The 13,548-nt window shown below is 41.1% G+C and overlaps 1 protein-coding gene across 1 annotated transcript in view; it reads left to right on the top strand.

The window, feature by feature from the left end:
- Positions 1–351: 351 nt before the first annotated feature.
- The window catches only part of LOC126158282 (uncharacterized), a gene marked incomplete at its 5' end in the record, with an annotated part of 138,697 nt that continues 125,500 nt past the window's right edge, over positions 352–13,548 (top strand). The window contains one exon of the mRNA XM_049916432.1: positions 352–464. Coding sequence (XP_049772389.1) covers positions 352–464 — 113 coding nt within the window. The remainder of the gene's footprint in view (positions 465–13,548) is intronic.

Here is a 13,548-nt window from a genome sequence, read left to right as displayed (position 1 = left end):
GAACTGACTACTAGTAGTACGAGGTACCTCCAGCCACGCGCCGTAAGGTGGATTGCGGAGTATCTATATAGATTTAGATGTAGATTGAGAGAAGTGAGTGCTGATAAGCTTAAGCGAGACTGTTGACTTGGAGACCTGATGTGCTACGGGAGTGGTTGTGGTTGTGGTGTGTTCCAGCAGGCTGAGGACTACAGCTTCCTGGACAACGGGCAGGTAGCGCACATCCTCGCCGGTCCGGGCGGTGTGCCGCCGGCGGCGGAGGCGCTCCCCGCTGGACTGGGAGCGGGGGCGGCAGCGGTGGGCGCAGGGGCGCTGGGGGCGGCGGGGGCGGCAGCCGTCGTGGTGGAAGCGGAGCGGCTGCAGGGCCGCGGGGGCGTGCCCGCCGGCTTCGAGGCCCGCCTGCCGCCGCCCGCGGCCAACCTCAGCGCCAGGGACGGCACGTGGCAGATCGTGTCCGGGACCAGGTAACCACCCTCCACTGTGGCGAATAAAAAGCATCCGCACTGCCTGTTGACACAAGTTTATTAAAAAGTGTAGCGATTGTGATTCCTGAAATGTAGGACAGGCAGAAAGAAGCTTTGGGATCCGTTTTATAGAACATAGTAACAACTCAGGCTCAACATCAGCCTTAAGCCCCCATCTACATGAAACAGACCATTCGCTTACTAACTTCCATTCGAATTTGCAGGTGCTGCACTATTAAAATAAGTGTATTACACTTAACATTTTAGAGGTTGTTGAAATTTACCGGTTACTAAGAAAGTTCCCCGAAATTTCTCTCAATGTACAGTCTGAGCTGCGCTGTAGAAGTCTGCTATCCAATTTTGATTGTCGGTGTTGACAATAGTTAGCCTAACCATACACCTAACTGATGCATCTCTGAGGACGCCGTTATTCTTTATTGCGGTCCTTGTTTTCGCAAGACTCAGTTTTTAATTTTGTTCCCAGTTGTCGTAAATGGACATAAAAGAACTTTTTTATGTGCCGTGAAATACTTTGGATGCACTATACGCTTGCTAGTTCTAAAAAGTAGTGTAATGTACGAGGCGTATTTTTTAAGTAAGTACCGTTTTGAAATTAAAGAAAGACGTGCTAAGATATTTCAATAATTTTATTTTTACATGAAAGCCAGTACCTTAATCTACTATTCTACACAATTTATGTCAATATTAAGGCACTTGTCATAACGTTGTAACAGTTTTTGAATACCCTCCTCATAGAAGTCTGCCGCCTGACTTGTTAACCACTGCGTCACCACTGTTTTGACTTCGTCATCGTCTTGAAGACGCAGACCGCCCACGTGTTTCTTCAAGTGCAGGAACAGATGGTAGTTACTGGGCGCAAGATCGGCGCTGTACGGAGGATGATCTAGAGTTTCCTTTCGAAAAGATGTGATGAGATCTTTGATCTGATTCGCCACATGCGGACGGGCATTGTCTTGCAGGAAAACGATGCCCTTGCTCAACTTATATGGACTGTTGCTTGTATTCTGGTGTGACGTGGGCCATCCATGTTTCATCGCCCGTAACAATTTGGCTTAAGAAATCATCACCGTCGTTATGGTACCACTCAAGGAAAGTCAATGTACTGTCCTAACGTTTGGTTTTGTGCATATCCGTCAACATTTTCGGTACCCAACGTGCGCACAATTTTCGTAATTCAAGTGCTCGGTCACAATGCCATACAAAACACTACGAGAAACATTGGGAAAGTCATCCCGCAAGGAGGAAATCGTAAAGCGTCTACTTTCTCTTACCTTATGGTCCATTTCCTGCACCAAACTTTCATTAACGAGCAAGGACGCCCACTCAGTTGTTCATCATGCACATTTGTGCGGCCATCTTCAAATCCTCTCATCCACTTTCTTACCATTCCATCACTCGTAATGTTTTCTCCGTAAACTACACAGATCTCACGATGAATGTCGATCACTTTTAGGCCCTTAGCACTAACAAATCTTATGACAGCCCGTTCTTCACAGTCGGCGGGACTCACGATTATCGGAGGCATCTTAAACACTCAGTCTGTAAACACGGAAGAATCAGTCTGTAATGGCCTCAGTGCGTAGATTAAGGTACAGGCTTTCATGTAAAAATGAAATAATTGAGGTATCTTAGGACGTCTTTTTTTTAATTTCAAAACTTTACTTACTTAAAAAACACGCCTCGTAGCATTCAAAAAATTCATGCTATCGTCGAAACAGAAGCACAACTTCAAACAGCCGAGATCGCTATTGTAAAGAATTTATTGTGATGAGCGGTGCCAGCAAACAACGTTCCAATAATCAGCACAGTTCACATGTTACTAGTTGAGTTTTTTCAAGATTGTATATGTATTTTGAAGTTTTTAACCGTTTTAAAAAAAGGAATCCCAACGTCCACATAACACGTAATTTACGTAAATTTCACGCACTGTAAAGCGAACCCCGACCTTTCGAGTCATAGCATCAGTCCGGTCCGAGACCGGTGCTAGCACCACCTCGCACACGTAACTCGTAATGTCGACCCATCAGTACAGCTTCTTTGTTGTAAGACATTCAAGTCACTATTACACTTATCTGTCTAAATTAAGCCACCTTAATGTGGAGTTTTTAGTTAGTACCCGTAATTATACAGGAGTCAGAAATTTAAATAGGTTTACCCGGCTTCCTATCACTTACAGGAGCCACGCTGTCACAGTCAGTTTAACAATAGGCAACTGTTTTTAGAGTGCTGTCGGTTTTATCTTGACGATGAACGATATAACTTGGCTCTAACCAATCACTTCGCCACACTATGACTTTTAAAAAAAATTGTGAGTACACAGCTGTCACTGCTATATGGGGCTTTATGGTAGTACATGTCTTTTATTAAAAGTACTGTAATGTTTTAATTCCTTGTACGGATCACCTGAAGATACATCTCTACTGATGCAAAAAGATAGTGGCTTTTTCATAGAAGTATTTAAACAGCCAGTGCGGACATTTACCATGTGCAATTTTGGCTGCAGTTGCCCGACCTCTAAAATAGTGCCCTACAGTACACGAGTGCCTCAAGTATGTGTGTCGTAACAGCGCACACTTCTCTACGTGTCTTAAGGTGACTTGGTTTTATTTGAAATTTTCAAGATTGAATCAACACTAAAAAAAATACACCTTTTCACCTTTAAGCCAAGAAGTCATCGGTACTCCCCTTCATGAGGAGATAAGAATTGTAAAAATTACAGGTGCCTGCAGCATTATGACCGCTCATACTGAGCTAGGAATATTCTAAATGGAAAAGGTCATCACTGTGATGATTCTAACAAAGCCTCATGGGCGGAAATGTCCCCAAATACTTTCTTAGGATTATTTGGAATACTTATCATTTAGAATGTTTTATATACACTCCTGGAAATTGAAATAAGAACACCGTGAACTTATTGTCCCAGGAAGGGGAAACTTTATTGACACATTCCTGGGGTCAGATACACCACATTATCACACTGACAGAACCACAGGCACATAGACACAGGCAACAGAGCATGCACAATGTCGGCACTAGTACAGTGTATATCCACCTTTCGCAGCAATGCAGGCTGCTATTCTCCCATGGAGACGATCGTAGAGATGCTGGATGTAGTCCTGTGGAACGGCTTGCCATGCCATTTCCACCTGGCGCCTCAGTTGGACCAGCGTTCGTGCTGGACGTGCAGACCGCGTGAGACGACGCTTCATCCAGTCCCAAACATGCTCAATGGGGGACAGATCCGGAGATCTTGCTGGCCAGGGTAGTTGACTTACACCTTCTAGAGCACGTTGGGTGGCACGGGATACATGCGGACGTGCATTGTCCTGTTGGAACAGCAAGTTCCCTTGCCGGTCTAGGAATGGTAGAACGATGGGTTCGATGACGGTTTGGATGTACCGTGCACTATTCAGTGTCCCCTCGACGATCACCAGTGGTGTACGGCCAGTGTAGGAGATCGCTCCCCACACCATGATGCCGGGTGTTGGCCCTGTGTGCCTCGGTCGTACGCAGTCCTGATTGTGGCGCTCACCTGCACGGCGCCAAACACGCATACGACCATCATTGGCACCAAGGCAGAAGCGACTCTCATCGCTGAAGACGACACGTCTCCATTCGTCCCTCCATTCACGCCTGTCGCGACACCACTGGAGGCGGGCTGCACGATGTTGGGGCGTGAGCGGAAGACGGCCTAACGGTGTGCGGGACCGTAGCCCAGCTTCATGGAGACGGTTGCGAATGGTCCTCGCCGATACCCCAGGAGCAACAGTGTCCCTAATTTGCTGGGAAGTGGCGGTGCGGTCCCCTACGGCACTGCGTAGGATCCTACGGTCTTGGCGTGCATCCGTGCGTCGCTGCGGTCCGGTCCCAGGTCGACGGGCACGTGCACCTTCCGCCGACCACTGGCGACAACATCGATGTACTGTGGAGACCTCACGCCCCACGTGTTGAGCAATTCGGCGGTACGTCCACCCGGCCTCCCGCATGCCCACTATACGCCCTCGCTCAAAGTCCGACAACTGCACACGCTGTCGCGGCGTGCTACCAGTGTTAAAGACTGCGATGGAGTTCCGTATGCCACGGCAAACTGGCTGACACTGACGGCGGCGGTGCACAAATGCTGCGCAGCTAGCGCCATTCGACGGCCAACACCGCGGTTCCTGGTGTGTCCGCTGTGCCGTGCGTGTGATCATTGCTTGTACAGCCCTCTCGCAGTGTCCGGAGCAAGTATGGTGGGTCTGACACACCGGGGTCAATGTGTTCTTTTTTCCATTTCCAGGAGTGTATATGTCTTACTTCAAGTTTGTCTTTGTCGTTCACCATACGAGGCATGTTCAAAAAGTAACGGAAAACAAGCTCAAGTATTAGTCTACGTCAATGCTATCTCCTTAGCTATCTCCTTTAATAGCTATTAAAGCTCCCGTTATATACATACATACGATGCTCTTTTTTCAGTCCCCGAAACCCTTCTGTAACTCGATCGTTGGGACAGCTTTTAGCTCTCTCAAAGATACATTTGCAATCTCGACTATCCTTGTAAAAGGACGGCCCTTTAAAGCTTTTTTATTATTTTTGAGAATAAAAAAAAACATCTCCGGCGAATATGGAATCTGAAGAGTATTGTTTCTCGTCACAAATTCACCAAAAAGAAACGAAGTGTGGCATGTGCATTATCGTGATGCAAAAGCCATGGACTGTCGCCACAAATCCGAATGTTTTTTCAGATTGCTTCACACAAACTGCCGCCAATCCAAGACAACAGTGAGCATAACCATCACACCTACCACACTTGTCGAGCATTTCCCCGTCTTGGCTATCCAGCATGCTTCCGTTGGGACGACTGAACCTTAGTTTCGGCGTCAGATCCGTAAAACTAAGTTTCGTCTCCATTTATCATACGTTTCAGTAATTCTGCATCATTGTTGCCTTCATGTAGCTATTCCTAAGCAACTTGCATCCACCTCTGTTTTTGTACCAAATTCAACAATTTTTGAACAAATCTTTCCGTCTCAATTTTCATACTCCAAACACAAATTTTTGGGACATAAACCATTTCCTGTGCCATCATCACCAGCGACTTCTCTGTTTCATTACTTTCACTTTATCCTCGATGTCGTCGGTTGATGATGTGCCGGTGCGTCCAAGCCGCTTGTCGCTTTCGACGTCTTTACGATCTGCTTTGATTGTAATCCCTTGTTTTATTCATATTCAGTCCCACCTCAATCAGTATTTAACATTTTTAAAACTTTGCTGCATTGTATTTCGTTGTTATAGTAAAATTAAATACAGATTCTCTTTTGCATTCATACGCAAAATAAATAATCTTCGATACAACCAAAATAAATGTAATCGTTTTGACAGCTGGCAACAGAATAAATATCCGACGTGACTGACAGTTTACATGCACAATATTTTCATATTTTTGGGAAATAGTCACATAATAATGTTTAAATGAAATTTCCGCCGTTTGACTGTATAAGTTATTTATTTTGCATTACTACACACCATCAGCTGACATCAGGACCATAGCGACGATGTCTGGTTTCCATTTTTTATATCGCAACTCCTCATTTTCTACCCAGTTAATCTTAGGCGCCATCACTCTATAATGAATGTAAAGTTAATATCAGGAAGAGGATAAGGTATTGTTGCTACACATTGATTAGCTTTGGGTTTAACGTTTTCAAGAAAGAAAAAACAAACTAAAGTACAAAAGAAGAAAAAACATTGTGTGCGAGAGTTATGTGAAATGATAGATGTTTTATTATCGGTAATATCATTTACTTCCGTTACCCTCTATATTACACTCCACTCTATGCTCTTCATGTAATCCTTCACTTACGGTCTGTATTGCTTAACAGATTTTTGTTTTTTTACTAGCCTCCTTAGTAATACCTTTAATCTCCGTAGACAATGTATTCCTTTATAGAAGATGCTGTTTTGAGATTTAGGTTTATCCTCTCTTGGTAAAAGTAAGTTCAGCTTAGATCTTATTCTATAGTCATGGACAGACCTGCCTGTGCAGTAATTATTAATGTTATTTTCGATGTGCGCGACTGACTGGTAAATGTACGCGCAAGCTGCAGTTAAAATCACCATTGTTTTGAACAGATCTTCACAGTGGTTATTATCCTTGTGCCCATGTTCTGTATTTTGAGAAACTGTTCATATTTTGGCCATTTGTTCCTCACGAAAACGTTCCATAACTAAGAACTGAGTAAATATACGAATATCATGTGACTGAAAGATATTTACCATTACACATTGATGACAGGGCTCTAAAAGCATAACATGCTGATGACATTCTGATTGCAAGGATCTTCGCGTGTTCACATAACTTCAGCTGAAAATCAGTATTCATTCTTATAAAATTTGTGCTTGTTACGCAGTTTATAGAGGTGACATCTATATTTAACGGTGGAAATGCTCATTCAGCAAGTTTACATTCAGATTGCATTCTGACGTCCACTTGAAATGCATTGCAGTAATATGATATCTCACAAGTAATGAAAAATCTGTAAGACGATAAGTCAGTCACACATAGTTTTACATACTCATTTTGATAACATTTACTTAAAATATATCCTTCATTGCCCATACATGTCACACAGTTAATGTTACTATTTCTCTGAACATGCTCCTATTGACGCTCACTTTTGTTTAACCATTATGGGAATTAATCTGACGTTGCTGAATCCTATTCATGACATATAAGTCGTCTTTCATATTATGGTGAGAAGTCGCGCACATGTGAAATTCCAGATGACGCGACCGTTCTTCTTACGTAAATTAGATAAAAAGGCGAATAACTTGACCTTGAAGTCAGAATTCCGTCCGTTGTTGCAGAACTCTGTGCAATAATAAATTTCCACACACTTTTCTTCCATTAATGCTGGTTAAAGTAGGAAAAGTACACAGTCATATTTTGCTATTAGAATTTTCACGTAAGACGTCACACAAAGAAATTACGTAAAATTTTTCAGAATCTTAGACATTAATTTCGAAACATAGCACAAGTTTTCAGATATGAAATTCAGTGTTGGTCTTACGAAATCCTACATGTATACCCTCAGTACAAAACCACCTAGTTTCTTGTTGCACACTCTAGGTTTCCCTATCTGCTTGTTTTACTTTGTAATCTCTTGTCTGGTAAATTGATTTTTATTTATATATACATACATACATACATATATACATACATATAATTCTGAGTTGCTGGTTCTCTCTTTCAGTAGACTGCCTGCATATAGGTAAAATTGTATCCCACGTAATATCAGTACATAGCTGTTTCACGTTGCATTTTTACATTAGGTGGTATATTCCAGGCGAGCTTCATCTTTCCAGTTTTAGTTGCTAAGATACTTATACAACTACTATACAATGTCTTAGCATATAGATCATTTTTATGGACTTCATCTGACCTAACTATACGTCAACATACTCGTATTTTGCTTTGCAGGAAGAGACACACTCCTGAAAGACATCTTCCGCATGTGGCTTGTCTTAGTTTGAAACACCATCTGACCCCTAGCAAATTTTGTGGCGAGTTTTTCATACCGTTTATTTCTGAATTATGATTCCTATTTTACGTGAGATTTCTCTTGGGTATACAGGAAATGAACTACATTAGCTCATAACGAGTATCAGACTTCGTTAATTATGGTGCTCTTTTTTTGTTTTCTTTCTGTTCCCTGGTACTCTGTCACGCCTCTATTGGTAACTGCTGAAGAAAACTGATTTCTTTGTATGTTACTGTTGTGAATACTTTTTTGAGAAACGTACACAGTTCCACTATCGTAACCATTTTATTTAAAAATTTCTGTGCCTTATGTGGCTTATACTACAGCTTTCCCATCCAATTTCGTAATTATTTCAAGATACTTTCAAGCAAAGAAATTGGCTGTTCAGTTATCGTAGCCTTCCTAACACATTTCACATTTCCACGCTGTTGACAGTATATTACCAATCTACAGCGCTGGTGTGATGCTACAAAAAATCCTAATAAACTGAAGAAAACGCGGTAATGTACCTCCCGTGAAACGTGATTTACACAGTTGTGTTTGTTGTCACGGAAATACCTTTGCACGGCTTAAAATTTCACTCGCTTCTCCGGGCACAAAATCGTCAATACCGTACTGGAAGCAACAACCACAGACTTAAGCTCATCTTCAAATCGGCTAAACTCAGTTGACATCACAGTTTGGCTATAATGCCACTCTCAACTAAGTCGCTTACAAATCTTTCATCCATATTGAGCTGCTTGCACTCGCTCACATGGCACATTCAGTCCGGATACAGGCAATCTGCTCTACACATAAGTGCTACTGGATGTCCAGCATGAGGGGAGGTACTGACTTTCCAATGCTGACCGTTATGCTGAGTGCAGTTCAAGAGTGGCGAACAGTTCCTCGTTGAATCTGTGTTCAAATCCCCTATACAAATTATTATTACAATAAGCACACAGTAGAGACCGGGTGGAATAAAAAAAGGAGAGAAAAGTAAAGACGTACGTGGCCATTTGCTATAGTCGTTTCATTTGCGTACTTATAAAGGTTTTTTTTTCTTTGCTTTGTGCTAATTTTCTTTTCCTCGTTGCCCTGATGCTAACAAACAAACGGAAATAATCAGAAAAGATTCGTGTGTTAAAATATTACAAAGAATAACAACACATAATATACTATATAGTCGTTAAAACAGTGACTCGTCAGTTCAGTAAATCATAACTTGTCATACTGAAAAGATCGCCCTTTGATATAGGACGATGCTTCCGCATGTTGGCGCGCAAATCTGAGCAGTTTCCATTCACAATTTCAAATACAATGAGGAGCCAAAACATTATGACCGCATTTTTAACACCGTGTTGGTACAACTTTAAACGCAATACAGCAGCGAATCTGCGTGACATGGCGTAGCCAGTCCTTAGTATGTTACCGATAGCGTCTCTTACGTGTTCCATAGTGTTCAAACTATGTGAATTTGGTTACAAAGACATCAACGTGAGTGCACTATCATGCTTCTCTAGCCGCTGTAACACTTTTCTGGCCTAGAGACACAGGCGGTTATACTGCTGGAAGACACCACTGCCGTCAGGGAAGACGTCAAACGTGAAGGGATGCAGCTGGTTCGCAGGAATGTTCGTGTAGTCCACATCGGTCAAGGTACCTTCGATTAGTAGCAAAGGCCTCTAACACCCCAACTTAATGAATACTGTCACCACTAGTATGCGTGACATGTATTGTTCAAATGTGTGTGAAATCTTATGGGACTTAACTGCTGAGGTCATCAGTCCCTAAGCTTACACACTACTTAAACTAAATTAGCCTACACACACCCATGCCCGAGGGAGAAGGACTCGAACCTCTGCCGGGATCAGCCACACAGTCCATGACTACAGCGCCTTAGACCGTTCGGCTAACGTAACATGTATTACGTATTGCAAAATTAACATGTGCTATTTACGTTTTTAGACTTTGTAAACAGGACGTGTTAATTTTCCAATAATTAATACATATTACTTGTGCGATAATAAATTTCATTTAAATATTTCATTATATTTACTGTCGTCAATGTGTAAGTGAAAGTGCGAGCGATGTCCAAAGAAAATCGCTGCTCCAACCAAACTTTTTTAACGTTATGTTTAGTCACGATTTTGTATTTGTTACCAATTAAACAATAACTTGCTAATAACTGTAGGCAACATCTTTAAGTCCGTCCTACAATGTTAATAATTTCTGATATCTCACGACACTTAGGGCGTAATTGTTTCGTTTTTTGTTTCTTGCCACAGCTACACGACCCCCATGATGCCACAAACGGTTGTTGGATTCTAATAACGATCCGCTAGGCACCTCGGAATCGGTTATGGTGTAATAAAAATTGCACCATCAGCAAAAGACAGCTGAATTTAGTTATTTCTAAAAACCTTTATTCGTCACAGACGCGGTGTTCCACATACACACACACATTAGATGAATCTTTTATATTTTTCGTAATGTTCTGGCTCATCGCTGTATATATTATGAACAACTTTTTTCGGAATTATTAGTTTACTAGCTGAATTCTTTTCATGTGTTAACCCCTTCATCTCGGAATAGCACTTGTACCCGACGTCCTCGATTATTTGCTGGAGGTACTCCAGCCACTGCCTTCCTCCACAGTTTTTACCCTCTGCATGTCCCTCACTACAATGGATAATATTCGTTGATGTGTCAACATATGACCTATCAACACGGCCATTTTCCTTGCCAATATCTCCGTATGACCTTTTCTTTGCCGATTCCTTATCATATCAGTCTATGTAATTTTAGACATCCTTCTATAGCACTACATCTTGGTCTCCCTCTACAATTTGGTACCCCAGACGTCCCTCAATTACCAGATGATTTGATTGACCAAGCGATCCCTCTTTTTGAGTCAACTAGCGCCCTATGTTTCTTTTTCCCCTAATTTGATGCAGTACCTACTCATTAGCTACTCCATCTACCCACTTAAACATTCAGAATTATTCTGTAACTTCAAATTTCAGAAACTTTTGTCTCTTCTTGTCTGAACTGCTTATGGTCCGCGTTTCATTTCCGTAAAAAGCTACACTCCATCCAACCACTGTCAAAAAGACATCCTACTACTTGCACGTACGTTAGATGTCAACAGATTTCTCATCGACTACTTTTAGTATCTCATTTCCTAATCTAATTCTATCCTCTTCACCTGTTTTAATTCGACCACGTTTAGTGTCTCACTTGCTAACTGAAATTGGTGCTGTTTTGTCGTGGTCTTGACTGTAAATATTTTAATATGTGGTTCCCTTGGGCTGTGGCGTCGTCCTGTGTGCAGATTTCAACGTAAATCGTACGTTGTGTTGCCGGAATATGCTAGTTCTTATTTTGTTTTATTTGAATAACGTGCCGACGAACCTTTTATTCACTTATTATATTCTGGTCACTTATAAGAACACAGATTAAGAACCAATATCTCTCTTCAAGAAGACACAGCTCGTTTAAATTTAATTTAAATAGTTCATAGTCACTGCGTGCTATACTTATGAACTGTTTACTACACACGCTACAGAACAGGCTGCGTCGACGTAATTATATGGCCTGCACTAATGATTCTGATTTTTACTTATAGGTTTGCAAAGTTTATAGTCTTTCTACTTTTTTCTGCAGATAGGGCAATAAATATTCAACCAAAAGTTATCAAAATGTTTCAGCAAGATGTTTCAGCTAGCTTACAGTTTACGTCTGACCAGAGATTTTAACTAACTGCAGTATTGAAATTTTATACTATCACTTGAATGTCGATATCGATACTCTTAACTTTTGCAAATATTCACACTAACATGCAGTTAATTTCACCTTTTACTTTACACTTGATAATTCCATAAATATTACAAATCTTCAGTTCTAATTAGCAAATAATCTCCCTTTCTCCCTCTTTAAATAAACTGAAGTCTCTGCCTTTGGATGACGAAAATTATGCCGACTTGGCATTTACTTCCGTAAAATGATCGCTACACTTTTTAAAATAACTTGTTATATTTTCAGTACTTTAACACGACACGCAATAGAAGCAACTGCAACAAAAGAATAAAAGTAATCACAGAACAGGAATCTGGATGGAAATAAGAACAGTAATCGGAATAGTAAAACCTAACAGTGATGGTTGTATATATAGGCCAAAACGAATTATGGTATTACAGCTTTGCTGCGCGGGATTAGCCGAACGGTCTAGGCGCTGCAGTCATGGACTGTGCGGCTGGTCCCGGCGGAGGTTCGAGTCTTCCCTCGGGCATGGGCGTGTGTGTGTTTGTCCTTAGGATAATTTAGGTTAAGTAGTGTCTAAGCTTAGGGACTGATGACCTTAGCAGTTAAGTCCCATAAGATTTCACATACATTTGAATATTTTTTGGTATTACAGCTTTGTTCGTTAATAACTTTTTTCTTAGTCATTTTACTTCCTTTTAATTAAAATTTCTACTTAATTATTTCAAATGACATTAATTAAAAATTATTATGAAAGAAAGAACTACTGAAATATATCCCTAACACTGACGGAAATGAGAGGGCGTTTACATAATGTATCAGCGTCACCTGTTTTAATTGGTCTACATTCTATTACTGTGGTCTTTTTTGTTGATGTTGATCTTATAACCTCTTTTCAAGACTATCCATTCCATTCAACCGATCTTCCAAACTCTTTAGTGTCTCTGATAGAATTGCAATGTCATAGTCAAACCTCAAAGTTTTTCTTCTCCCTGAACTGTAATTTCCTTTCCAAATTTCTCTTCGTTTTGTTTTACTGCTTGCTAAATGTACAGATTGAATGACACTGGGGATAGGCTGCAAGCTTGTCTCACTCTCTTCTCAATTACTGCTTCCTTTCCACGCGCTTCAGTACTTGTAACTACTGACCAGTTTCTGTGCAGGTTGTGGATAATATTCACTCCCTTTATTTTATCCATACTTCCTTCAAAATTTCAAAGAGTGTAATCCAATAAATATTGTCAAGAGGTCTCATGAAATCCAAAAATGCTGTAAATGTAGGTTTACCTTTCCATGAGCTATCTTTTAAGATCAGTCAGGATTGTCTCGGATTTCCTTACAAGATCGACCTACACCAGTCTCTCCATTCTTCTGTAAATAATTCGTGTCAGTATTTTGCAATCATGGCGTATTAAATTGGCAATTCGATAATATTCACCCATATGAGCTCCTACCCTTTTTGGAAGTGAAATTATTACGATCTTCTTGACGTCTGAGGATATTTCGCACGTCTCATATGAAGGGCTTATTTCAATAGTGGTACAAGTGCATTACCTCCACTTTTCTGTCTATAATGCTTCTGACATTAATGGTCCAAACAAACAGAAAGAAACGTTCATCTCTAGAAATAAGCCATATGCTTGAATATTTCTGGTATCTCAACTGCAGATTTTTCAGCGCTCATTTAACTTTAGGACTCTGTATCTCAGAATGAACAAAAATGGACTTGTACCACTATTGAAATAAGCCCTTCATATATCCTGCATACCAGGTCGAATAATTTTGACACTGTTGCCTCACCC

This window comes from Schistocerca cancellata, chromosome 2 (assembly GCF_023864275.1).
Source record: "Schistocerca cancellata isolate TAMUIC-IGC-003103 chromosome 2, iqSchCanc2.1, whole genome shotgun sequence".
Lineage (NCBI taxonomy): Eukaryota > Metazoa > Arthropoda > Insecta > Orthoptera > Acrididae > Schistocerca > Schistocerca cancellata.
This window is presented reverse-complemented; position numbering and strand designations above follow the sequence as displayed.